Genomic DNA, 26072 nt, shown 5'->3' on the forward strand with positions numbered 1-26072 from the left:
ATGAATATGCACTTAGTCCGTTTTCTGTTGCTATGACAGAATCCCCAAACTGGGTCATTTAAAATGAAAAGTGGTTCAGCAGGGTATTGTGGTACATTCTTGTAACCTCAGCTACTTGGGAGGCTGAGGCGGGAGGATTGCAACTTCAAGGCCAACCTGGATCACTTGGTAAGACCCTGTCTGAAAATAAAAACAAATAAATTAACTCAAAGGCCTGGGGCTGTGGCTCTGTGCAAAGGCACTGGATTCAATCCCTAGTCCCACAGAAAGCCAGTAGAACAGAACAAATTTACCTGTGGCTCACAGTTCTGGAGGCTGGAAGTCCCTGATCCAGCAGCCACACCCGGTGAGGCCTGGTGTGGGAAGGAGTGGACAGGAGCTGAGGTGGCCCCAACTTTGCTGCCCAGGGTGGCGCTACGTTCCTAACACAGGGACTTTAGGGATGAGCTCAGACCACAGCACATGCGTGTTCTCGAACTCTCACAGTTTTATTTTCTAACGTGGTAAATATGGACAGACAGGGCCACGCACAGAGAAGTGCTGGGCCCTTGAGCAATTCTTCAGCATGGAGAGGCTTCCCAAGGCGCTGGTGTGCGAGGTGGGACCCGAAGGGTATGGCTACAGCTCAGCAGGCAGAGCCAGTGACCTGGGAACAGGGCTGTGACCACAGGAGGGTCCAGGGCACATGGGAGAGACAGGAAGCCGCTTCTCACCACCCCAGGGCAAGGCTAGCAGGAGCCTTGGTCACCCGTGCAGCACTTGGGGTCTGAGGTCCCCAGGAGGGGACAGGGAGCCCAGTCGCCCCAGGCAGGTTCTTGACCCATCATTGCAGAGAAGTGTTTCAGGACCCACAGGGCCCTTTGATTCCAGCAGAACCAAAGGGAGGGTGCTGGTGATCCAGGGGAGCTGCAGGGAGGCCTGGGGCTATGCAAGTATGCAGCCTTGGGATGTCCTCGAGACAGGTCATTTAGGGTTCTTTTCTTTTTTACGCCATTATACTTCAGGCTGGCCTTGAACTCACTGCGTGGCCCAGGCTGGTCTCAATCTTGTGGTGAGCCTCCTGCCTCAGCCTCCTGAGTGCTGGGATTACAGGCATGAACCACCATACCTTTTCCTTTTCACAGTACTGAGCATTGCGCACAGGGCCTTTGCACTGTGCAATGCCCAACCCTCTTTTTATTATTTTATTTTGAGACAGGCAATTGCCTTTTGCTAAGTTGCTAAGTTACGCAGGCTGGGCTCAAACAGATCTTCCAGTCTCAGCCTCCCAGAGTGCTAGATGCCATGCTTAGCTTTTTTTTTTTTTTCTTTTGAGTCAAGGTCTTGCTCTAATCCAGGTTGTCTTGGGACACTTTGTAGCCCAGGTTGCCCTCAAATTCATGATCCTCCTGCCTCAGCCTCCCAAGTGCTGGGAGGACAGGTGTGCAGCACCATGCTCAGCTGCCCCTGGACTTCTGACCACAGAACCTGAAGGGGAGGAGCTGCCCTGCTGTCTTGAAGTCACGGTCTTGGGTTGTTTCTGAAGCAGCACAGGCAGTTGGCATGGTGGCCTTGTCCACGTACCTGCTTCTTCCCTGACAGTTACTGCTCAGGCCACCACTATTTCCCCTCTTGCTGCAGTCACACGTGTCCCCAAGCACCTGTCCTTGCCTGCCCACCCCCACCCCAAGCCCCCAGGCTCTGCCCCTGAGCCCTCCAGGCCTCGGCCCTGGCCCGATGGCTCCTCCTTCTCCAATCTCAAAGCTCATCTCCTTGTCCTCATCCTGGACCCCAAACCCCTCTACCTGCCTCTCTCTTATGGTCTCCCCTGCCTCACCCCCATGTGCGCCAATCAGCCATCGCGTGCTTGAGCCCTAGTCCTCACCACCCCGGCTCTGCTGCTCCCAGAGACCCCAGCTTTCAGCGGCCACCGGCCCCTGGTGCAGTGAAGCTACGTTCTTCAGGGCTGGATCCCTTGAGGGACCTCAGCCGTCTGCTGGGCAGGGACAGGGGTGTCTCCTGTGTCAGGGCCCCGCCCTGCACCACTGGCCTGCTCATGGTGACCCCAGAATTTTCAGGACCAGGGGTCTCTAAAGTGTACAAGTTCACTGAGCCAGAATAGGGCTCAACCAGGGGCTGGGACAGGTTCCCAGCCACCAGCAGAGGCAGCCACAGCTGGGCATGGCCACCAGACCAGAGCCGAGGTATCATGTCCCCCTGGGGGAGGACAGCATGGTGACCTGTAATGGCCATGAGAGGAGCTCAGGGTAGGGGACCCTGTGGCCTCTAGGCAGGGTCCCTGGCCAGGATGGGATTTAAGCCATGGTTTCAAGGTGAAGTTGTTGTTGGGCTGTTAACTGAGTAGCTGATTTCTGTTCCCCTCCTGCATTTGTCATAAAATTCAGGACATGCCTTTGCTTTGTTTTGTTTTGTTTGGTACTAGAGATCAAACTCAGGACTCTGTGCTTGCCAGGCAGGTGCAGCGCCATTGAGCTACATCCCCAGCCCAGGACATGTCGATTCTGAGCATGGTGGTGCATGTCTGAGACCTCAGCACTTGAGAGGCTTCGGCAGGAGAATCATTGCAGGTCAAGGCGAGCCTGCGGTACACAGTGAGATCAAGCCAGCCTGAACTATACAGAGTCTATCTCAAAAAATAAAATAAAATGAAATAATAAAAATTCCCCCCAAGTCTCGTGTGTTTGAAAGGTGATTGGATAATCGGGTGCTGCGGGCAGCCCTGGATTCACCCACTGAGGAGTCCATAGCTGAATGTGCTGCCAGGAGTGAGGCTTGGTTGCTGGGGGTCACTGGGCGTGACCTGAAAGGTGTGTTCTTGCCCCTGGCTTCCCCTTCTCTGCTTCCTGGTGGCCATGGAGTGAGCAGCTTTCCCCCACCAGCCCTTCCACCACTGAGCCAGCTGACCGTGGACTGAACCCTCTGAAAGTATGAGCCCAAACAACCCTCCTCCTCAAGTCTTGGTGGTGGGTGTTTACTCCCCCTGAGTTGGCTCTGCTGGCTGCTGCCATCTTTCCTAGCCCCCAAAGTGCCTCACCAGAGCCGGGTGAAGGGATGTTTGAGTTGACTCCCAAGACACCATGGCTATTGGGTGTTCCACTCCCCATGTTTGACCACTCCAGTCTGGGGTTCACTTAGCTGTAGTCCTGTTTTCTGCCCCTGTGCCCCCTGTGTGTGGCCACCAGGCCTCACAGTAGCCATGGTCCAGTGGCACAAGTGTTCCAGACCCTCCCTGTGCATGCCTGGCTCCTGGATACTGCCCCGGGAAGCCCCTGCCTTCTGAGTTCCACCTGGGAGGGGGCTCCAGGCCAGACCCCTGCCACAGGGTGATCTGTGCGCCCCACCTGCATGTGTGAGCCAACAGGGTCAGGGCTTAGGGTGCCCTGAGGAGAGGCTGTGCCCCAAGGCCCACCAGTCAGAACCCAGCTGCTCTTGGTCCTCCTGCCCTGCCCAGCTCCATGCCGAGCACCTGGTCAGCCTGCATGAGGTCCTGCGCTTCATCCCAGCCCTGCAAAACTCAACAGTGTGTACTTTTTTTTTTTTCTGATACCAGGGATCAAACTCGGGTCCTTCCACTTGCAAGGCAGGCGGTGGAACCACTGAGCTAAATCCCCAGCCCTTGCAAAACTCAAAAGAATGGCAAAAGCAACAGAAATACAGGTCATGGGAAGCCACTGTTCGGGACAAGTTTGAGACAGGCCCCGAGAGACCAGTAAAGCCCCAAAACAGCAACACGGCTTAAGTTCCATGTCACCAAGCTAAAGCTGTTTGTTATCCAACCTTCCTGGAATCAGGAGAGGAGAGGTCCAGGCGCATTACAAGCAGGCCAGCTCCAAGTGCAGGGAGATGGGGCAACCCAGAGAGCACCCTGCATGCATGGCCTGTGCTCACCAATCTGGCTCTCCCAGAAATAACCTCAGAAGGGCTGTCTGCTCTTTGTCCTGTTTCTTTTCTTTTGTGATATTGAGGATTGAACTCAGGGCCTTCATATAAGCTACATTCCCTAGTTTTTTGTTATTGTTGTTTATTTTTTTGTTTTTGGTACTGGGAATCGAACTCAGGACCTTCTGCTTGGGAGGCAGGGGGCAGCACCAGTGAGCTAAATCCCCAGCCCCCTAGTGTTTTTTTTAATAGCCCTTTTTATGGTTTATTTAGAGATAGTATCTCCCTAAGGTGGAAGTTGCTCATGCTAGGCTAGAACTTGGGATCCTCCTGTCTCAGCCTCCCAATCGAGTTTACAGGCTTGTGCCGGGGGGGGGGGTGGGGGTGGGGGTGGGGAGTGTGTCTGATTTGTTTGAGTTCTTTATATATTCTAGATAATACTCCTTTATCTGAATAGCTGGTAAAAATTTTTAATTTTTTCCCACCCTGTGGGTTGTTTTTTCACTCTGTTGGTGCTTTCTCTTGCTGTGCAAAAGCTTGTTTTTTTTGTTTTTTGGGGGCACAGGTGATCAAACTCCGGTCCTTGCGCTTGCAAGGCAGGGGGCGGAACCACTGAGCAAAATCCCAAAAGCTTCTTAATGAGATGAAGTTCCAGTTGTTGATTCTTTGTAGCATTTCCCATGTGGTCTGGGTTTTGTCTTTGCCTACTCCTATGTCTTCAAGCATTCTACCTATTCTCTCTTCCAGCAGATTTAGTGTTTCTGTTTTAATATTTAGATTTTTTTGATCCACATTGATTTTAGGTTAGTGTGTGGTGAAAGATATGGGTCTGTCGGGAGCAATGCTACATAATTTTAGGGAAAAATCATTTGGTTAGTTTAGTTCTCCTGCCTACAGCCCAGCTATGGAATTCCGAGACATAACTCCATTTTGGCCTCCGGTCACAACTGAGACCTCAATGATCCGGTGATGCTGTGATTCTACTGGACAAGAAACATTCTGGGAGCTGAAAACATCCTGGGAGGAACAAACATCTACTCAGTTCCTCATTGTTTTTGGATTGTTACATCTTATTTATGCAGGATGTACTGAACTCTCTGCAAGTCATTTGTTACATTTGTTTCTCCCGATGTACTGAATAAAAGGTGCGGTAAGCTGGGGGCTTTTGTCTTTGCTGCCCAGAGCAGCACTGATCAGACCCAGAGCTCACTTTCTTAGTTTCATTTTTCTACCTTTCCTGTAATTTGCTTTGTGCTGCCGTGGCTCACAGGAGATTAGGACTTTGCAGAGGTTCTAGTAACGTCCCCTTTCCCTGGTCCTTCCTATATGGGTCTAGTTTCAGTCTTCAGTATGTGGAAAGACAGTTTTTCCAGCACCACTTATTAAAGAGGCTATCTTTTTTCTAGGGAACGTGTTTAGTTCCTTTGTCAAAGATAAGGTGGTTGAGTGTGTTTGGAATTGTTTTTACATCTTCTAGTCTGTTCCATTGGTCCTCAGGTCTGTTCTTTTGCCAGTACCATGCTGGTTTTGTCACTGTAGCTTTGTAGCATAAATTCAGGGATTGTGATAACCCCTGCTTTGCCTTCGTTCCCCAGAATTGCCTTTGCTGTTCTAGGTGAGAGGGTATTTTTGACCATACAAAATTTTTAGGGCAAGTGTCACTCCGTTCAACGCCTATGGGGGTGGGTGTCAAAACCACAATGCAAATGATGCTGGAGTCAGGCCAGGGTCAGGTACTTTTGGATGTGTGCATACTTCGGTCTTGGGGACCAGGGTAACTTTCATCTGCTGGTGCTGGATATTTTGACATAGTTGGCCTTGCTGTCTGGTTTCTCAACTCTTGCCCTGCGGCTTCTTGTTGCTGCCCTGTCCTTGCTGGGCCACCTTCCTCCACCCACCACACCCTCCAGGCTCGGTGCCTTGCCTGCTGTGTGAACACTTCCTCGATCCTGTGGGCATTTTTCTGTGTCTGACACTTCTGGTGTTTTTTTTGGTACCGGGGATTGAACTCAGGTCCTTGTGCTTGCGGGGCAGGCAGCCAAGCCACTGAGCTAAATCCCTGGCCCTACCTGTTTGCTCTTGTTTTGAAACAGGCCTCACTCTGTAGTTCACGCGAGCCTTGAATGCACTATATAGCCCAGGCTAGCCTTGAACTCCTGGCAATTCTCCTGACTCAGCCACCTGAGCTCCGGGATGACAGGTGTGCCACCACGGTCAGTATCAGACACAATGGTGGATGCTAAGCAGATGTCTCTGAGTTGTTTTTCCCTTTTTACTCGGGTAAAATGTTCACAGGGTGATATATGTATGTTAGAGTGACCTCAACCCCGGAGAGCATACAGAACTTGGTAGCCTGGAGGGACCAGGAGGTGACACATGACACGTTCCCGGGGCGCTGCCGCGTTCGGGACCACACTGCGTGTGCCATTGAGCATGGCTGTCAGCGCGACTGGATGAGACTCTGGAGAGGTGGCTGGGTTACAAGGGCGCTGTATTCATACGTGATGCTCAGGCGTGAGGTGCTGCAGCAGGTGGCACTGGCTCCCCGCCAGGAGCCCCACTCAACTGGCGTGAGGCTGCCTCCAGGAGGGGGATCTCGTCTCCAGGGGCGTGTCTCGCCCGAGGTGGGCAGACTCCGGGGCGGGGTTTCACCTCCCGTCACTCCGATTGGCCCTGCCGCGCGGGGCATTGTGGGCCCCCGCGCTCCTGTCGCCGCTGCCGCCGCCTGCTCCTCGCCATGTCGGGGTCCCCGGTGAAGCGCCAGAGGATGGAGTCCGCGCTGGACCAGCTCAAGCAGTTCACCACAGTGGTGGCCGACACGGGCGACTTCCAAGGTGAGGGGGCGCGGGCGCCCTTCCCCGCCCGCGGCACCTCCAGTTCCGGGTCCCGATCTGGAGGTGGTGCCTGGGGCGAGGCCTCCGAGACGCTGGGGCTGCGGTCCGGAAGAGCGCGGCGTGAGCCCGCGCTGGGTCTCTGGGTCGGGCTGGCCGTTCCCCGCTCCGGCCTCCGGGCGTGAGGTCTGGCGTGCTCGGGGCCTGACTGGAGTTGTTGGAACGCTTCCGGAGGCTAGCGCGGTTTTGTAGCTGCGGGCTGGGGGAGTTAGGCAGGAATTCGCGCAGCACAGGCCCTGCTGTGGGCAGGGCGGGAACGGGGCGCCTCCACGATACCTGCCTTTGTCCTGTTGCCCGTGCCCTCCTGCGTGGGCAGTAGCTCGCCGCCTCTGGCAGGTGCCCAGCGCGGCCCTACATCCTTCCCAGTTGGTATGTGTGGGGGGGTCAGAGCCAAGGCAGACCGGAGGGTCATCTGCAAGAACTCAGATTTTTCAGGTCTAGGAGGAAACTTGGAAGACACAGAGGTATAAAGAAGGATTGTACTGTTATGTTAGTCTTAGCTCTCTGACCTACGATGCAGTACGACTTTCAGGAAAATCATGAAACGTTTGGAGATGTGAATGCCCAGTACAGAAGTGCTTCCTCTTTCCTGCTTTCTCATGGTGACTTGAGAAACTGGCTTTAATTCCTCTCGGTAACTGAGTAAGCGCATTGTTTATCTAGCAGAGCCGTGGGGTGTGATTAGGCATGTTTGGCTGCCTGCATATAAAGAATGGAGTCAGTGATCGTCTTGAGGTCTAGCCTTGTGCACTAAACCGGTCCGACAGAAGCTCCAAAGGGCTTCAGGAGCTCCTGACCGTGAGCTGTGAGGCTCTTCTGGCCCGCTCGTGTGGCCCATGCCTCCGGAAACCACCTTGGAAGAAGCAAGTGCCCAAGGTGCACCTGGCTCTGCTCCTCAGCTCTTACCCCTCATTGTGCAGTGTCTGTAGTGGCCAGAGCCTTGTCTGCATTTTGTGGGCTCTGCTGGTTTCCCCCAGGCAGAGCCAGATCACTTCCTGGCAGTGTAGGACCCAGGGCTGGATTTTCCTAAGGCCATTTTCCAAGGTGGGACCTGGAATGCTGTTACATTGAGAAGGCTCTAAACCAATTCCTGGCTTTCTAAAATTGATATTAACTTTAAAATACATTTGTAGTCAGACATGGTGGCACAGGACTGTAACGCCAGCACTCCAGAGTCTGAGGCAGGAGGACCACACATAGTGAGTTCAAGGCAGCCTAAACTCATAGCAAGACCCTGTCTCAGAAAAAAGCCAAAAATACATGTATTCACACTTAGGAACATATAGAAAAAAATAAAAACATTTGTCGATAGCGTAGATTCGTAAGTGTATATAACTAAACTGCAGCTGGTTTGAGATCAGTGTTCTGTGAGTAAAGGTTCTTAATTCTTTGTTGTTGTTTTGTGTGACAAGATCTCTTGCTTTGTATTTCAGGCTGACCTTGAACCCAGCCTAGCCTAGAACTGTCAATGATCTTACTGCCTCAGCCTCCCAAGTGCTGGCTTAACAGGTGCTGTGGCTGGTTTAGGTTCTTTATTTTGTGGGTCACAGGACCCTGGAAATAGAATCAAAACTCTTTGGCCCTCTCCCCAGAACAACCTGCTCCCCTTATTTTACACGCAGTCTGAGTCCCTGTACCCTGAAATCTATCTGTTGGCCCCCATGGGTCTTGGTTCTTTTTTTTTGGCAGTGCTGAGGACCAACCCCCCTCCCCAGCATATATGCTAAACACAAGCTCTCCCTTTGAGGTGTATCCTTAGACTCCTGGTTTTGTTTTCAATTGTGGTAAAAGCATTTTGCTAAAGGCTGACTTTACCCAGGGGTCATTTTATACTAGGAAACACTTTTTCTGAGCAGATCCAGTGAGCACACTCTTTCTCCTCACTTGTTATTTGGAAATACAGCAGACTCAAAGAAGTTGCAAAATGAGCTCATGAACCCTTTGCCCAGTTTCCCCACTGCTGGCCAAATCAGGAAGCCAGCACTGGCATGCACTGTGCCACACGCCCACCTGGCTTAATGCCCCCAGTTTCCAGCCTGCTCTCAGGGTGCATCTGCAGCTGTTTCTAACCCAGATTTGTATGACCACAACAGTGAGGACATAGAGTTGTTCTAGTTGCAGAGATCCCCTGTGCTCCGAGGCTGTCCTGGCTGGTCCCATGAAAGTAGTAATCTGTTCTCTAACCACCATAGTTTTGTCATTTAAGAATACTTTGAAAATACTAATCTGTTGAGCTGGACGTGGTGGTGAACTGCCTGTAATTCTGGCACTCTGGGAGGCTGAGGCAGGAAGATCCTAAGGAGCTCAGCATGGGGAACTTAGTGACTTAGCAAGACTGTCTCAAAGTAAAGAATAAAAAAGGGACTGGGGATGTAGCTCAGTGGGAAGGCCCCAGGTTGGCTTCAATACCATTTAAAAAAAAAAGAAGAATGAAAAGACTAATCTATCAATTAAGAATAAGTTTATCTCTTGGCAAAACTGGCACTTTATCTGTTCCTCCCACGCATACTCCATTGGGATGGTGGGTCAGTTAGACCCCATTGCTATCTTGGATTCCTGAGAAAGGACTAAGGTGTTAGACAATCCAATCACAGCCCTCTGGGAGGCTGAGGCTGGAAGATCCTAAACTGGAGCCTAACCTGGGTAATTTAGCAACTTGGTGAGAACTTGTCCAAAAAATACAAAGAGCTGTGGATGTAGCTAAGTGTGAAATCTCTGGGTTTAATTCTTAGTAGTTAAAAAAAAAAAAAAAAAAAAAGTACAGCATTTGTTGCCACCCGTGTCTACCGTGTTGTCACTGGTTGGGGGCCAGTGCGCCGCCTAGTGGCCACGGAACCACAGGACACGTTTCTCAGTGGCCGTCCTCAGGCCTCCCTTTGACGTGTAGGGTGTGGGGCTCAGGGCTCTGAGCTCTAGTTGCCTCTCTGCCTTGTCCCCAGGGAGTGCTTAGGGCAGTGTCTGTGTGCCCTGCTCTGGTCTGCTGCAGGGCCCCCCTACTGGGTTTGAGTGGAGGGTTTGGGTGGAAGCGGATGCCCCACTTACATTCCTGCTTCCAACCATGATCTCCCCAGCCATCGAGGAGTACAAGCCCCAGGACGCCACCACCAACCCATCCCTGATCCTGGCTGCGGCACAGATGCCTGCCTACCAAGGGCTAGTGGACGAGGCTATTGCCTACGGCAAGAAGCTAGGCGGGTGAGTGTGGCTGGGCCAGCAGGCGCCGCTGGTCTCCTTGGCCTATTGCCTTCCCTACCCAATACTGTCCTTTTGGTTTGTGGCACTAGGGATTAAAGCCAGGGCTGCTGTACTACCGAGCTGCTTCTTAGCACATTTTTGTTGTTTTTGTTTTGTTTTAAGATAAGGTCTTGCTATGGAGTCCAAGCTGACTTTGAATTTGTAACCCTCCGGCCTCAGTCTCCTAAGTGACTGGAATTATGGGCATATACCACCATGCCTGGCTTTCATTGGCTTCTGAAGTGAGCTTTGCACAGGTAGCCATCACCCAGTGTGGCAGGGAGCACTGGTGGCACCCTGACTCCCTCTGCCTCTGGTCAGACTCCACGGCTCCTGAATACTGCTCTGGCTTCTGGCAATCATTTATTATTTTAGCAAACTTGTGCAGCACTGCTGCACTGTGTGTGTGCTAGAACCTGCACCTGCAGAGCTGCCCCAGTGCCTGTTTGCACTGGTGCGGCTCGCACCCGGGCAGCCACAGACCTAGCCTCCATTTCTGTAGGTTTGGTTTCCCTTCTGAGTGGTGATACATGGCTCGGGGCAGTGCCTGGCCCAGCAGGTGGTGTGGCTCCCAGCAGGAGTGGGTCTTGCTGACATCTTGCCAAGTCTCCCAGACCACACGACAGCTGCTCTGCACACTGGGTCTCTCCCTCCCCTCCACTCCTAGTACCCGGGAACTGCTTTGGGTAGTTCTGCTCCCACATCCACTAGCCCCATTGTGCAGCACAGGATACTGGTGAAGTCTTGTCTCAGGCAGTGGGCTGATGAGAGGACCCTTGGACTGTTCCCTCTGGAGCAGCACCTGCCCTGCATCCAGTGTCTGCCTGTGCAGCCCAGGAGAGGATGAAAAGATCACTATTAGAGTCAGGTTTTATTGAGGTGCAATTCACACAATGGAAAATGGTTTTGTCTGTTTTTTGGTACTGTTACTGGGGATTGAATCCAAGGCCTTTGCACTGAGATACATCACCCGACCTTTAAAAGAATTCTTTTTAATCTTGAGACAGGGTTTCAGTAAATTGCCCAGGCTGAGCGCAAACTTGGAAACCTCCTGCTTCAGCCTCCCAGAGTGCTGGGGTTACTTACAAGCATGTGCTACCATGCCCAGCAAGACAATGATTTTAGAATTGAAAAGAAACATAAAAAAAAGAAAAAGAAACATATAGAGGGAAATTTGGCAAAGGAATCTTGCTGTTTCTTCAGCTCCTGTGTATTCTCACAAGCTCCTAACCTAGTTTTTTCCTTGGAATTTCAGGTCACAAGAGGACCAAATTAAAAATGCTATTGATAAACTTTTCGTGTTGTTTGGAGCAGAAATACTGAAGAAGATTCCAGGCCGTGTATCCACAGAAGTAGATGCGAGGTAGGAATGCTTGGCAGGGTTGATGTGGGACGGGGTGCTCTTGGGCCACCTTGGTCCCATTTCTGTCCCTGGGGGCAGGGACAGTGGGGAGGACAAGGTTTGCTCCTTGGGGCCCCCCTGTGGCCATTGTGGTGGCAGGGAGCTCCCTGCTAAGGCTCCTCATGAAGATAACTGGCCACTGTGCTGCTGAGGGCTCTCTCCAGGGCTCCAGGCACCTTGCTCTTGGCTGGTGACCAGAGGGCATGTGGTCCCCTTGCTTTATCAGGCTCTCCTTTGACAAGGATGCCATGGTGGCCCGAGCCAGGCACTTCATTGAACTGTACCAGGAGGCTGGAATCAGCAAGGACAGAGTTCTCATCAAGCTGTCATCCACCTGGGAGGGAATCCAGGCTGGAAGGTGAGTGCTGCTGCCTCTGGGAGCTGTTAGGGTGTGGCTCTGGGTTCGGCTGGGGCTGGGTGCTGAGCTCGCTGGGCCCACCCAGCAGTGTGCCTTCACACTGGTCAGGAAGCCTCTTCATGTCTATAAGTTTGCACAGTGTACAGAAAGCAAACCAGGGTTATACAAACATGCTCAAAGTGGAAGAGGCAGGTAAGGTAAGTATCCAAGGGAAACTGCCGTGAAGCGTCTCACCCAGGAGTCAGCCAGAGGCTTCAGGGCTGTGGGCGTGGATGTGCACTGGTGTGGGCATTTGTGTTCTTTTCTCATGGGCAAATTCTTTGAGTGCCGTTGCTAGTCACATGGTTTGAGGGCTGCAGACTGACAGGTTCCCCTGGACTCCCCATGTGGCCCCCTGGTGGGGTGTCTCTGGAGCGGCCCCTGGAGGGTGAGCTTATCCCAGCTCAGCCCCGTGGGGGAATCCACCCCAGGGCTTCCTCGGTGGACTGGATGGCTGCTGGGCTGGGGACCAGGAAGGGTAAGTCCCCACTGTGGTCAGAGATGGTGTGGGGACCCCCGTCTGTGGGAGCTGTGCAGTGGGGACTGGGGTCCCTGAGTCAGGGACAGGCACACGGACCCTCAGCACCTGTCCTGCCTGTAGCCCTGCTGTGGTGTGGGCAGTGGGGAGCTGCCTCCTGGTCACCGTAACCCACTGCCTCAACCCTTCGGAGTGCATCAGACTTAACCCTAACGGGGTGGGCCCTGCCCTCTGCCCTCTGCCCTCTGCCCTCTGCCCTCTGCCAAGGGCATAGCCTCTCGCACGTGGGAACGGCCGTGTCCTGGAGCTGCGGCAGCACGTGGCCTGCACTCAACTCCCCGTCCCCACAGGGAGCTGGAGGAGCAGCACGGCATCCACTGCAACATGACGCTGCTCTTCTCCTTCGCCCAGGCCGTGGCCTGTGCTGAGGCGGGCGTGACACTCATCTCCCCCTTTGTGGGGCGCATCCTGGACTGGCATGTGGCGAACACGGACAAGAAATCCTATGAGCCACTGGAGGACCCTGGTGAGCTGCCCTCTAAGGTCATGGGAGAGGGCAGGGCTGGGGATGCAGGATGGGGTGGGGCCCAGGGCCTCTTGGGACATGGCGAGGTCTCCTGCAGGGGTCAAGAGTGTCACCAAAATCTACAACTACTACAAGAAGTTTGGTTACCATACCATCGTCATGGGCGCCTCCTTCCGCAACACGGCTGAGATCAAGGCCCTGGCCGGCTGCGATCTCCTCACCATCTCGCCCAAGCTGCTGGGCGAGCTGCTCAAAGACAGCAGCAAGCTGGTGCCCATGCTCTCAGCCAAGGCGGGTAAGGCCCAGGCCCAGGCATAGCCACTGCTCTTCCCTGTGAGGCTGTGGTCCCACCAGTGGGTGCTGCTCAGGACACGGGAGGGGTGGGTCTGCCTGTGCATTTCACTCAGGTCATTGGCCAAGTCCTCCCTCCCTCCCTCCCTCCAGCGGAGACTTGTGGGAAGTGAGTTGATGGTGATGCTAGGCCTTGGGCCAGCATGCACAGAGGGTGGGGTGTCTCTGCAGCCCAGGCCAGTGACTTGGAGAAGATGCACCTGGACGAGAAGTCTTTCCGCTGGCTGCACAACGAGGACCAGATGGCTGTGGAGAAGCTGTCTGAGGGGATCCGGAAGTTTGCTGCTGATGCTGTGAAGCTGGAGCGGATGCTGACGGTGAGTTCCTTGCGGGTGGCCTTGGGCACACACACCATAGCCTTGGCGGGCTGGTGAGGGCCACGCATGGCTCACTCTGCTCCTTTCCAGGAACAAATGTTCAGCACGGAGAATGGGAAATAGCATGCATTGGAGCGAGTAGACCCCAGACCTGCACTGCCTGTGATTTGGGGTCCCACTGTGCAAGGCTTCGTGGAATCTTCCATTTTTTTTAGCAGTTGGACAAGAATGGATCATAGGTTTCTGATTTTACATAAAACTTTCCCTAATGCATTAAAGCAGTTGCTTTTCCTGTGCCCGAATTTCATTTTGCCTTCAGTCACTATTAGTACCACTGGCTATGATCTGGGCCAGGCTGGGAGCTGGAGTTGGGGTCAAGAGCCCCAAGGTCACCAGTCAGGGTGACCCTGACAGCTGTCGCCCTTGCCTCAGCTGGGCCGCCCTGGGAACCCGGATCCCAGGTGGTGGGAGTCCTTGAGCTGGTGCAGGGGTGGAACCCAGGGCCTTAGCAAGCTAGAGCAGTGCTCATCATCAAGCCCCAGACCTTGACTTTGAAGGTATCCCTGTTACCCTGGGCCTGTAGCGTGTGTGGGCAGTCAGAGCTGCCCTGCGGGGGGCGGGGACACACTCAGCCAAATACCAGGGCTGTGTCAGGCTGGGGAGGGTGCAGGTGTGGGGCCTCCTCAGTGCAGACTGTTGTCCTTAGCCAGGGCCAGGAGGCCAGATGCCTGTGGGGAGCACTGGCGTCACCTTACAGGGATGGCAGTGCACTGCTGCCAGCTTTGAAACCACACAGACCTGGAGGTGCTCATGGGGTGCCTGGATGGCCCATAGGGACCCCTTGGCTCCTGGGGAACAGGTGAGGTGAGGGCGTTAGCACCAGGCCAGGCTGTGAGGAGAGCAGGGCGTGGGGCTAAGCACAGCAGGCTCTGGTTAGAGAGAGGCCTCAAGCTGCCACCTGATGGTCAGGAACAGGGCAGAGCCCTGGGTCAGCTTCCGCCCCTGTCCAACCCACCCACAAGCTGCTCTGTCCCTAGGATCCTGGCCCAGTTTGTGTCAACCTGCACTGCCCAGGGCACCAAAGGAGGCAGGCTTGAGGCAGAGCAGCAGGCAGAGGTCAAAACCCAGGTGGCACGCTGCCCCTCCCCATCACGCCATGGCCACTAGTAGGTTCCCCCTGCTGCTCAGCAGCCCAGGGACAATGGTGTTTCCAGGGAGACCAGCAGCAGGGACAAGGCCAGGTCATGCACATGCCTTATGGGTATAGTTCCCAAATGCGAGTTCACCCACAGCCAGCAGTGACCTACTTTGTCTTTGATTTGTTTCCTGGATATTTCGTATAAAGAGAATCACAAGGCTCTTGGTTATGCTTCTTTCACAGCACCAAGGTCCAGCCTGGGTAACTGTGCATCACCTTCCTTCCTGTGCGTAGACACTGGCAGTATTAAGGATACCATGACACCTGTCATAGGGAAGCCCATTTGTCCCTTTCTCGTGATAATTCTGCCACGAATACACATGTACCACTTTTTATGGTGATGAGGCTCTGCTTAGGAACAGCCTAGGCACTGGGGCAGCCCACCACTTGGCTGGTGCTGCTCCTGGACGTTCCGTCCTTTTCCTCTCCTCCTGCCCCCTGGCCTCTGGGGCACGAGCACAGTGGGGGCCACCTTACCTCCACCCACAGGCCTGCCTCAGAAGGCGGGGCTCAGCCAGCCTAAACAGAAGTGCTTGGCAGATGTCACACTGGGTTCCCTGCCCGTCTCAGTGCTGGCGTCCCCCAGAAATCCAGGATGACGGTGACAGTGGCAGGTAGATCCTTTGGTCAGGCCAGGGAGGGGCCTCTATGAATGAGATTAGGACCTTTATAGGAGAGGCCCCACGAAGCTCCCAACCCTGATACCACGAAGAGCAGCCAGAAGCTGTCTGAGCCAGGAGGCCCTCACCAGACAGATCTGCCACCCCTGACCTCATACTCAGCCTTCAGAGCCACGGAAAATGCTCTTCTTTTCTTTATAAAGCACCCAGTCTGTGCTTTTTGTTACAACTGCCTGAATGGACTAAGATAGAACATGACTAGGTTCTGAAAAGTTTCATTAAGATGTACACGTGACATGAGTGGATTGGGCAGCCCAAGACCCACAACAGCCTCTGCGAACTCATCCTGGACAGAAGGAGCAGTGGGGCTGCTCTGCTGTCTGCCTACATGGTGTCCTGAATTTCCTCACTGAAGCTATAGAACACCCCCATCTCTGTCACAAAGAGCCATCCTGGTGCCTGGGGACAGCTGTGGCAGAGCCAGTCACACTGAGGAGGACAGGCTCAGGAGGAAAGGGAAGGCCCCACCTGGGGCAGGGGGAGGGGACTGAGCTGCAGGGGAGCCCGACTCAGGGCCGGCAGGCTGCTCAGTGGGGTCAGGCTGGGTGCCAGTCAGGACGGACAGCAAATGCACCGTGTCCAGGAGGGCGGCCAGTGCAGCCTCAGCCCTGGCCAAGGCCTGTGCAGGGCCCGGGGGCCAGGACTCAGCTTCCCCATCTCAGCAGAGCCCAAGCCGCCCATGGCTGCGTCTGCAGTTGGAGCCCGGCTCTGGCCATCATGGGAATGGCTCTGAACAACCTCACGGTGTGGCTCTCTTCTTTTTTTTTTTTTGGTACCAGGGATTGAACTCGGGTCCTTGTGCTTGCGCAGCAGGCGGCAAAACCACTGAACTAAATCCCTGGCCCCAGTGTGGTTCTCTTGATGCCACGTGGGCCTCGGTGACATCACTGGGTCCACTGAGGACCCCAGCACCATCCCAGCCGCAGCAGGAGTGTGGGGCTGTGGTGTGAACAAACCTCGTTCACCTTGGCCAGCGGTGGATGCCCTGAGCCTCTCACGGGCCAACAGCTAAAGGGTGGGGCCATCCTAGGATGCCCATAGCGGACTCCACTTCTCCAGGAATGCAAAACAGGGAATTCTCAGAACTATCTGGCCACCAGCACTCAGGGTCATCCCTGGGCCACCTGAGGAGACCATGCTGGGGACCAACGGGCCAGGGAGGCGTGGCCTCCAGAGGGCTGACAGCCCTCAGGTCAATCCTCGGAGAGGAGTCCGGCACATGGCCCCTTTGAGGGCCCCTGGTCAGGTGGGGAACAGTGGGTCCTTGCACCCAGGCCACGTCACAGGGGCAGCATCTGTTGGCAGACTTATTTCCTGCAGGATGGACACGTGGTCAAGGCTTGGCACTTGCACACAGAGGAGCAGTCATGGGGCAGGTGCAGCCCAGGCCTTCCCAAACCTCACCGGCTGCCACAGAGGAACAGCAGGTTCTGTACAGCAGGAACAGTGGAGTTGGCATTCTGCCCGGTGACCAGGTGGCGGTCCAGCACAACGTGCACAGCATCAGGCTCGCTGGCTAGGAGGACGGGGGGCACAGGGCTCAGGCACTGATACCCCCAGACCCACTCCCACCCGCTGAGCACCCAGTGACCCGAGTGGGTTGGCTTGCCTGGCCAGAGCCGTGGCCAGGTGTAGCCAGCTTCCCCGAGGGCACACCCAGACCTGGGCATTTAGGGGCATGCGAGGCTCACCACTAAAGCCAGCACCAGAGTCCTTCACGAAGTCCTCCACGACCAGTGGCAGCCGGGCGAAGCCAGGGGCCCTGATGAGCTCGTATACAGAGGGCTGTGGGGACGTGGGCCTGAGCCAGACAATGGCCCTGGCAGCTCTGGCCCCACCAAGGCCCTCCCCTGCCCCCAAGGCTAGCCCTGAGGGACAGATAGGGACACCAAAGCAGGAGCCTCACCCACAGTATGTAGATGAGGAGAGGGAGAGGATGGAGGGGATTCTGGGGCAGAAGGCCAGGGACAAGGCAAAGTCTGCTGTTCTCCCCCACAGGTGGCCCTGACGCCACTATGGACAGAGGGCCTGGCTCCCCCAGCATCAGGGCACCTGGGTGACAGACAGGCTGGTGACCCAGGGTGAGAACTTCAGTGGGTGACTTTGCCTGTGTGTGCTCAGCACCTGTCACACTGGACACACGTCCTCATTCAGAGGACAGCAGCCCTGGGTACAGGGATGGCAGGGTCACAGTGCTGCAAGAATCTGACTGAAGACGCTGGCCCATCTGAGAGACACTCACCCCTGTCAGGCTGTAGCCATGGAACACCCAGGACCTATCCTCGCTGGTGGCACAGCACAGAGCGGCAACACCGTGGCCAATGGCACAGATAGGCTCTGAAAGCAGTGAAGCAGCCTGAGCTCCGGTCACCAGCCCGGGCACACCCACCCACACCCCACTAGAGGTGCGGCAACCATCCTCCCCCTCAGGTGGGCTTGAGTGCCAGGGTTTGTTTAGGGCCCAGGTAATTCCAGGTTTGGGGCCAAGATGCACATGAAGGACAGGCACCTGGCGCTGCCTCTATCTACAAACCGTCCTGGTGCAGAGAGAAAGTGACTGTGCTGGGGGGACAAGCAATCCGGGGAGTGCCCCAACCTCGCAGCAGGGTCGCTGGTACCTCTTCAGAGGCTGCCTAGCTTGCATTAGTTCCCACGGCTGAGGAGGCTGCCTGTCCAGGCCCAGAGATTGTTCTCCCCAACAAAGTGTGCTGTATGGCAGCCCAGCCTGTCTGTGTGCTGGTCCCTGACAAGCATCCTGCTCATCACAATGGACACAGTGTGTGCCCACCTGGACCCCGGCCAGCAACCCAGTCACTCACACACGGGCCCAGGAGGGCACAGCCACTAGTGCCCTCCGGAGCCAGGGCTGTTGGAGCATAAAGCACATCTAGGGGTTGCATTCTTGTGTAAGTGGCACACAAACTTGTCTACTAGCCGGGCAGATCATGCAGCTCTCTATGCAAGTCCAACTGGCTGGTAAAATGACCAGCTGTGCCCAGTTCTGAACCTGAACCAGCCACCCAACCCCACCCGCACAGCCAGCCTGTCCCCCAGTTCTTGTGACCTACTGCTCTCAGACCGGAAGTGCTGCAGGATGCGGGCCAGGGACCCACTGTTGGCCAGGTCAGCCAGGGCACCAGGACAGCTGGGGATCAGGAGGGCGTGGTAGCGGGCACCTAGGGGGAACCACAGGCCCAGAGGCCACTACTCAGTCCCAAGGGCACAGCCAGGGCAGACCTCCCACAGGAACCAACCAGATGGCATCACATATCGTATACAGAGCCCATGGGACAGCCGACCTACCTATCCCTCCCCCAGAGCAGTGCAGGAGCTCCAGAGCTGAGGGTATGAACCGAGGCTGCCCCAGTCACAGAGCTTCAGAGCAAGCCCCAGGGTGGCTGGAGGGGCAGAATGGGGACGTGCACTGATGCCCCAAACCCATCTGCAGCCCTTGACGCTCCAAGATCCCAGGTACCCCACCCAGAGAGGAACATGTGCCCAGCAGGAATGCATCCTGGCCCACCATCGATAGACTCCAACTTGGCAGGGCTGGCGTAGGCCTTGAGACGGAAGTCTTGAACCCAGCGTGCATTGCTCTCAGTCACATCCACAAAGTCCATGGCCTTCCCCTGTAGGGCAGAGTCGAGGCCAAGGGTGAGCACTGGGGTCACTGCTGTGGGTCCAGACTTATAAAAGTGGCAAGCACCATCCCATTCACCTTAGAGATGACTTTAGCTTTTTAAAATTATATATATATATATATATATATATATATATATATATATAATTTTTTTTTTTTAGGGTTAGGGTTATATTTATTTATTTATTTATTTATTGGTACTGGGGATTGAACTCAACCTTGCGCTTGCGAGGCAGGCGGTGGCACCACTGAGCTACATCCTCAGCCTAATTTCATTTTTTATTTTATCCCATCCCTCCCCCCTCTTAACCCCCACCCTGGAGATGGCTAAAAGGTGCAAAGTGGGCTGGGTATGCGGCTCAGCACCACAGGGATAGCCTAGCATGTGTAAGGCCCTGGGTTCAACCCATAACTCCAAAATAAACAGACAAACCAAACCAAAGCAAATGTGCAAAGTCAGAACCACACACTATCTCCTTGCTGCAAGTGTCTACCCAGAGGATGCAGAATCCCTTCTACTAGAAGTGCCTGTTAGTTCCACTAGACTGAATCCCACCTGCCACTTGAAGCTGTGCAAAAGTGCAGATCATAGTGAAAAGGCCTCCCGTGCACCAGTCAGGCCAGACCCCAGGGACAGGGACCAGGGCTTCAGGCTGCTGCTGGGTCTGGATGCAGAACCCTCACCCCAAGCCAGCTCCTTCAGGGCCACAAAGGGTTCCCTGCTCCCCACTCTTGGCATCAACCCCAAAGAGGTGGGGACCCCAAGCATTCACTGGGGGCAGGGCTGCACTTACCCCAGGGGTGGCCACCTGCAAGTTGAAGGTGGCACTGGCCAGTGTGAAGCAGTGGAGGAAGGACTGGGCTGACACACCTACAGAAGAGGTACACGTATGACAGGGCAGCCACCCTTGGTGCGCTACTGGTCCCAAATCCACCCTTAGGAGCAAGCTATTCCTTGTGCCCTGGAGCCCTTCAGTTCCAAAAAGCTGAAGCCCAAAGGACAAAGTCAGAGGAGCACAGCCAGGCTCTATCCCAAGCCTGGGACTCCGCCTTCAGGCCCTGGCCAAAGCTGGGCGGATCCCAGTCCCCCTCAATTCTCCACACCACCCAGCCTCCCTCATCCTCACACTCAACTGCCAGAGGTCTCCAAAGGCAAACCCCACTCTCACAGCACCCCAGTGTCCAAGGCGCCCACAGCTGGGGAAAGGCAGTGAGCAAGGCCTGTGCCCACGGAAATGAGGCTGTGATGAGGGGCGGCCGGAGAGCACAGGGTGTCCTGAGCCCTTCCTCCTAAGGGCTCTGGGATTCTGCCCCTTCCACGTTGTTCCCTGGCCCTTTCTGCCATCAAGGGACCCTCTGAAAGGAACCAGGTCTGCCCAGTCCTGAAGGCTCCAGGAGACCATAGCCCTATGCCTGGACTCCAAGAAGCACTGACCCATGTCGCCTTCTACAGCACCCAGATGTCTACATTGGTTCAACTCCGAAACGCAATCCCTGAACCTCATTTTCATTTTAAGTTAAGGCATGTTCATTGCCAGCCATTCACACAGGGAGTAAATAGTCCCCAAACCACACCCCAGACTCTGCCCACACTCTTTCCCCAAAACTCCCACTCCCTACACCTGCCACCACCATGCACCCAGCCTACTGGCCTCCTCAGAGCCATGATCCCACCCCATGTCCTGGGGAGGCCTTCCCTAGGGCTCACATTAGCCTCTGGAGACAATCAAGACCCACACCTGCGCCGTGCCCCCTTGGGGTCCTCCTGCCTCCCTCGGGAGATACCATGGGGAGCCCAGAGTAGGGCAGGCCACGAAGCCATCCCCTCTCCCTCACCCACACTCAACAGACATCCACATGTAGACCCCTGGGTCCCAGCCCTGACTCCATGACCCGTAGCAGGGCCACAGGCTGGTTGCTTTCCCGAGGGTCCCCCCCCACGGGAACCAGGCATCTTCCGGGGAAAGTGCGAGCCCTGCCGTTCAGCCCCGCGCCGGGCACTGGACATCTCCCGGGGACAGAGAACACCGTCCAGGGCCCACCCCGGGCCTCCCGGAGCGCTTCCTGGAGAAGCGGGGACCGGGATGCAGACAGGCCGCCCCCGAGGGGACACGGGCAGCGAACAGAACCTCGATTCTCCTGCAAGAGCTTCGGCTCCGGGCCGCAGGGCCCAGGAAGGGCCTCAGGTGCGGCGCGGCCCGCCTCCTCCGGCCCATGCGGCCGCCTCTGGGTCACCCGAGCCAAGCGCCTGGGCAGCCGCTCCGCGCGCCTCACCTTCGGTAGCGCCGCTGGCCACGAGCAAGCAGGCGGGCCGGCTGGGCAGACGCTCCGACGCCATGGCTGAAGGACGCGCTCGCAGACGCACCGGGCGCGCGCACGCACGGGGTGGGGGGCGTGTGGCCCGGCCCCGGGCGCCTGCGCGGGGGCGGGCCATGTGTGGGCGCTGTGGGGCATGCGCGAGGCTGCCGGTGGGGGGCGTGGCTGAGAGCGGGGTGGTGCTGGAGCGTGGGTCCTCTTTGCGGCGCTTTCGCGAGCACAGGTTCAGCGCGCTGTATTTTCCCTGGACCACTGGGCCTGCGGCGTCCGGGCACGGCGGACCGCTCCAGCTGGCCCTGGGACCACCGGGCCTTCCCAGCTTGGTCTCTTGACTTAGCGCCAGCGGGTCAGAGCTGAGCCACAGCGTGGGTCTGGGGCGCGGATCCTGCGCGCTCCCCCCACCCTGCGCTGGCCTGGCGGACTGACGAGGACTGCCCACTCAGCAAGCTTCCAGGGCAGCTTCAGCCTGACTGAAATCGAGAGCGAGCAGGTCACCCGGGAGGGGCTACCGGGGACAGAGGTGAGATGAGGACGCCGCCGGGGTTCTAGGTTCAGTTATAAAGTCAAGGTTGTCTGGGGCAAGGGTGCATCAGATAGTTTTTCCTCGCCTTGTATTTGACTCCGGATGTGTTTCGGGTGGCCAGCAGGCAGGCTGTGTTCTTCACGGCCTGGGCTGGAGAGAGTGGGGAGGCTCTGAACTAAGCTGGTGGATAGGGAAGTGGCCCACTCCTTGGCCCCTGCCGCCACCAGGACTGTTCCTCCATTCAGAAAAGTATCTTGATTGGCACCAGCCAGAGTGGCTGAGTCCAGGGCACGGTGCCTCTGGGGCATGCACCACTTCTTTTGCCACTGGCCTCTGCCTCCTGTCCAGGCCAATGACAGAGGAGGCTCTGGGCCACCAGCTGGAGCTGGAGGTCTCAGGTGGGAAACCCATCTTTGAGTGTCCAGCTGCACCTGGTGTACCCCCTTCCCTACCCTGCTGTGCCCCACCTCCTCCCAAGGCCTTGCTCAGGGCCGAGTCTTGAGTCCTGACTGAGGCATAGGCACTGGCGCCTGGACAGGACATCCAGGACATCTGGTGCCTGCTGGTCAGGTGCTGGGCTCTCTCATACTAAATGACAGGGAAGGGGGGGGGTGTTGGGTTTGGCCTTGTTGGGAGATTGTGAACACTTGAACTGTTCCACTTTGTTTCCTGTCTCGAAACTCACTCTGCTGCCATCCAGGGATCGGTAGAAGGGACTTCAACCCTGAGGGACTGACCGAGGCTGCAGGGCCTTCAGCTTCCCACCGGCCCTGCTTCCTTTCGCCTAAGTCTTTCCTGGGTGCTTTTGTACTGGCTACTCCTCTCTCTGGCTAAAATGCTAGAGATCCTCTCTGCCCTTCAAACTCTTACCCACTGACTTAACTCATGAGTATCAATGACACCACCTGCTCACTGCTGTCTTCTTGAGAACATGCCCATACACTGTTGCCCGGAGTGTCTTTTGGTAGCTCAGATGACTCTCAGGCAGACCCTCCATAGGGGACTGTGTCATTCCAGACAGGTAAGACCATTCCTGGCAAACATAGCAGGAAACCTCAAAGAAAAACAAAGACAAGACACCATGTCCCAACGCCTCAGTTCCAGGAATCTTGATTACATCTGCAGTGTTCATTCTGAGAGGACCGCACTCTCTCTGGCCCTCCCAAATTCCTCAAGGCAGCATCTCCTCCCCGGACAAACCCCCAGCAACCCCCTCCCCTCTAAACCCTTTGATTTCCCTTCACCTAGCACTGACTCTTTTCAAATTCAGCCCCCTCGCACCCAAGCGGAATAATCAGCCTTGTTGCTCATACAAATCCTGCCTGAGTGGTCTCTGCTCTCTGCACCGTCAATACATCTGGTGCTGCCGATACCAGGATAGGGTGACCCTCACTAGAGGGCTTTGAAGCCCTACCTATAGCCTTTTGTCCTCACAAGGCCTCCCTGTGACATCAGATCCTCAGACCGTGCTCCAGACTGTCCTCGCCAACTACTTCAGATTGGGTTAGACTTTTCCCTCTATCCCCTCACCTGCCAAGACAGAGAGAGGTCATTCCACTTTCCATGTTTCTTTTTTTGGTACCGGGGATCGAATTTAGGACCTTATACTTTCAAGACAGGCAGCAGAAACACTGAGCTAAATCCCCAGCTCTGCTTTCCATGTTTCTTAAATCCAGCACTGGTCACGGAAATTCTCCGGGAAGACAGTCTTCCCTTGGTGTCTGGCCAACCGTGGGGAAACCTGCCTTGGTCACCCACCCGTGTTATGTTATGGCCCTGAGTCTCACCTGTAGACATCCACTGTGGACCCTTGTTGCTGCTCTCATTACCTTTCTCTACTTTCTGTGGGTAATACCCTATTCCCCTCTCCTTCCCCCCAGCCTGTCTCCTAAAAAACCAAAAACCTTTCTGCTTCTCCCCTGATCTGAAAAGCCTAATATATATTTTTTAAAACCACTTGGCCACAATAAAGCTTGAGAATGGCTCCCAAGGGCTGCAAAATGGCACCTTTGATTTTTCTACTTTGCAAGATATAGATAATTATTGCTGAAAATTGAGCAAATGGTCTGAGGTACCCTATGTCCAGGCATTCTTTTTTTGGGGGAGGGAGGTACCGGGGATCGAACTGGGTTCCTTGCGCTTGCGCAGCAGGTGGTGAAACCACTGAGCTAAATCCCCGGCCCTGTCCAGGCATTCTTTACACTCCATAACCTCCCCACCCTCTGCCCTTCCTGTGACTCCTCTCAAATCCTTCTTTCCCTCCCATCATCACTCCCTCCAGTCCCACCTGATGCCAACTCCTTCCTGATGACAGATCCAACGGACCTTGCTGGCCCCAGGAACCCCTGCCACATCTCCTGCCAATCCAACACCACCCCCTGACTCTACCTCCTCCATATGCTCTACCCAGCCCCACCCCAACCCACACGTGGTCTGGACTACAGTTTGGCCCTGCTCTCTTGCCCACCCCCCAATCCTCAGTTCCCACTCCGTGGAGTGGCAGGAGCAGAGGGCATAGTCCAAGTCCCTTTCTCTCTGTCAGACCTCTCCCACATCAGTCAGTGTCTGGGTTCCTTGTGAGACCCCACCCAATCTATCAAGAGTTTCAGTACCTGACCCCGTCATATCCTTCACTTGGACTGATTTAAATGTCATCCTTAGCTCCACTGTCTCCCACATGAATGGGAGTGAGTATTCTCCCTGACCCAGTCCTGTGGGGATGACTGCAGACAACTTCAGCCCAAACTTCCAGAGGGCCCCCTGAGAGAACCCACACTGGAACTATCAGGCAGGATCCCACGACATAGCCAGTCGGGAGCACATGATTTCCTACCTAGTAGGTGGACTTCGCAAGGTGGCCCATAAAGTGGTCAATTTTGATAAACTCAGAGGCCACTCAGTACAGAAATGAAAATCCAGCCCAGTTTATGGCCTGCCTGGCTGCTGCCCTTAGGTGATTCACAACACTAGACCCAGAAAAGCCAAAAGGGGAACTTACTCTTTTTTTCCTTTTTTATTCTTAAGTTCTTTTGTTGGTACATTTTAGGTATACAGTACGTTTACATTTATCATTGGGTGTTTCTACCTGTACATGATGTATCTTGATTCTTATTTTTTCCCCATTACCTGTGCGCCCTTTACCCCCTCCATCCTTCCCTATTTACATAGACATCATTTCCATTTTTTTTCCTTTTCTCATAATTTTTCCTTTCCCTTCCTACCTTTCCCCTTCCCCTTCCTTCACCCCTACCTCTTTGGACCTTTTTTCCTATTTCAAATTATCAATTATTCATTTTAATCATTTTAACCCTTATTTACACTTTCAGTTTCTCACACTAGAGAAACTATTCAGTATTTACACATGTGTGTCCTATTTATTTCACTTAAGAGTATGGCCTTGACATAGGAAAAGACTTCATGAACAAAACCTCAGCAGCACGGGAACTAGCACAAAGAATCAACAACTGGGATCTCATCGTATTAAAAAGCTTCTGCACTGCAAAAGAAACCACCAACAGAGCTAATAGACAACCTACAAAATGGGAAAAAATTTTTAGCAGCTATACCTCAGACAAACTACTATCTAGAATATATAAAGAATTGAGGCCGGGGATTTAGCTCCGTGGTTCCTCCACCTGCCTCGAAAGCAGAAGGACCCAAGTTCGATCCCTGGTACCAAAAAAAAAAAAAAAGAATTGAAAAAAATCAGACCCCCCAAATTCAAAGACCCAATTCAAAAATGGGCATCTGAAATGAACAGACATTTCTCAGACAAAGAAGTAAAAGCAGCAAACAAATATATGAAAAAATATTCAACATCACTCGTCATTTGAGAGATGCAGATGAAAACAACCCTGAGATTCCACCTCACCCCAGAAAGAATGGCTGCTGTCAAGAAATCAACAAATAACAAATGCTGGCGGGGTTGTGGGGAGAAAGGAACCCTTCTCCATTGTTGGTGGGAGTGCAGACTGGTGCAACCACTGTGGAAGTCAGTACGGAGATACCTCAAAGAACTAGGACTAGAGGTCCCATTTGACCCAGCTATTCCCCTGCTGGGTATCTTCCCAAAAGAATTAAAAGAATCATACCACAGTGATATATGTGCACCCATGTTTATAGCAGCACAGTTTATGATAGCTAAAGCTTGGAAGTAGCCCAAGTGCCCATCAACTGGAAACTGGATAAAGAAAATGTGTTTTTTTTTTAATAAAATGGAGTACCACTCAGCCATAAAAAA

At 54.6% G+C, this 26072-nt stretch overlaps 2 protein-coding genes and 1 long non-coding RNA gene across 7 annotated transcripts; 2 read left to right on the forward strand and 1 right to left on the reverse strand.

Annotated features, from left to right (window-relative positions):
* The first annotated feature begins 6532 nt into the window (after positions 1–6532).
* Taldo1 (transaldolase 1) lies at positions 6533–13771 on the forward strand. 2 transcript variants are annotated; one of them, XM_004851689.4, is made up of 8 exons: positions 6533–6713; positions 9842–9965; positions 11260–11367; positions 11633–11764; positions 12632–12807; positions 12905–13102; positions 13330–13475; positions 13566–13771. In XM_004851689.4, the coding sequence occupies exons 1-8, from the start codon at positions 6617–6619 to the stop codon at positions 13596–13598; spliced, it is 1014 nt and encodes a 337-aa protein (XP_004851746.1). In that variant the 5' UTR covers positions 6533–6616; the 3' UTR covers positions 13599–13771. The 2 variants fall into 2 exon arrangements, with proteins under 2 accessions (XP_004851746.1, XP_087067321.1); XM_087211195.1 differs by lacking the exon at positions 6533–6713 and adding an exon at positions 8209–8279.
* On the reverse strand, positions 10857–21373 carry Gatd1 (glutamine amidotransferase class 1 domain containing 1). 4 transcript variants are annotated; one of them, XM_021264043.2, is made up of 8 exons: positions 21268–21373; positions 19788–19864; positions 18877–18982; positions 18422–18529; positions 17596–17690; positions 17045–17138; positions 16758–16869; positions 10857–15319 (listed from the first exon to the last, which is right to left on the reverse strand). In XM_021264043.2, the coding sequence occupies exons 1-8, from the start codon at positions 21329–21331 to the stop codon at positions 15301–15303; spliced, it is 675 nt and encodes a 224-aa protein (XP_021119702.2). In that variant the 5' UTR covers positions 21332–21373; the 3' UTR covers positions 10857–15300. The 4 variants fall into 4 exon arrangements, 3 of the variants coding, with proteins under 3 accessions (XP_021119702.2, XP_004851747.2, XP_004851748.2); XM_004851690.4 differs by having other exon boundaries at positions 10857–16667; XR_002397257.2 differs by lacking the exon at positions 10857–15319 and adding an exon at positions 16592–16667 and having other exon boundaries at positions 17045–17154.
* A 97-nt stretch (positions 21374–21470) lies between these two features.
* Positions 21471–25527, forward strand: LOC147827952 (uncharacterized). The gene is made up of 2 exons (XR_015451386.1): positions 21471–21829; positions 25221–25527. It is a non-coding gene; the product is annotated as an uncharacterized LOC147827952 (long non-coding RNA).
* Positions 25528–26072: the final 545 nt, after the last annotated feature.

This window comes from Heterocephalus glaber, unplaced genomic scaffold (assembly GCF_053883595.1).
Source record: "Heterocephalus glaber isolate CG9 unplaced genomic scaffold, H.glaber_assembly_v1.0 deba00001428, whole genome shotgun sequence".
NCBI classification, from domain to species: Eukaryota; Metazoa; Chordata; class Mammalia; order Rodentia; family Bathyergidae; genus Heterocephalus; species Heterocephalus glaber.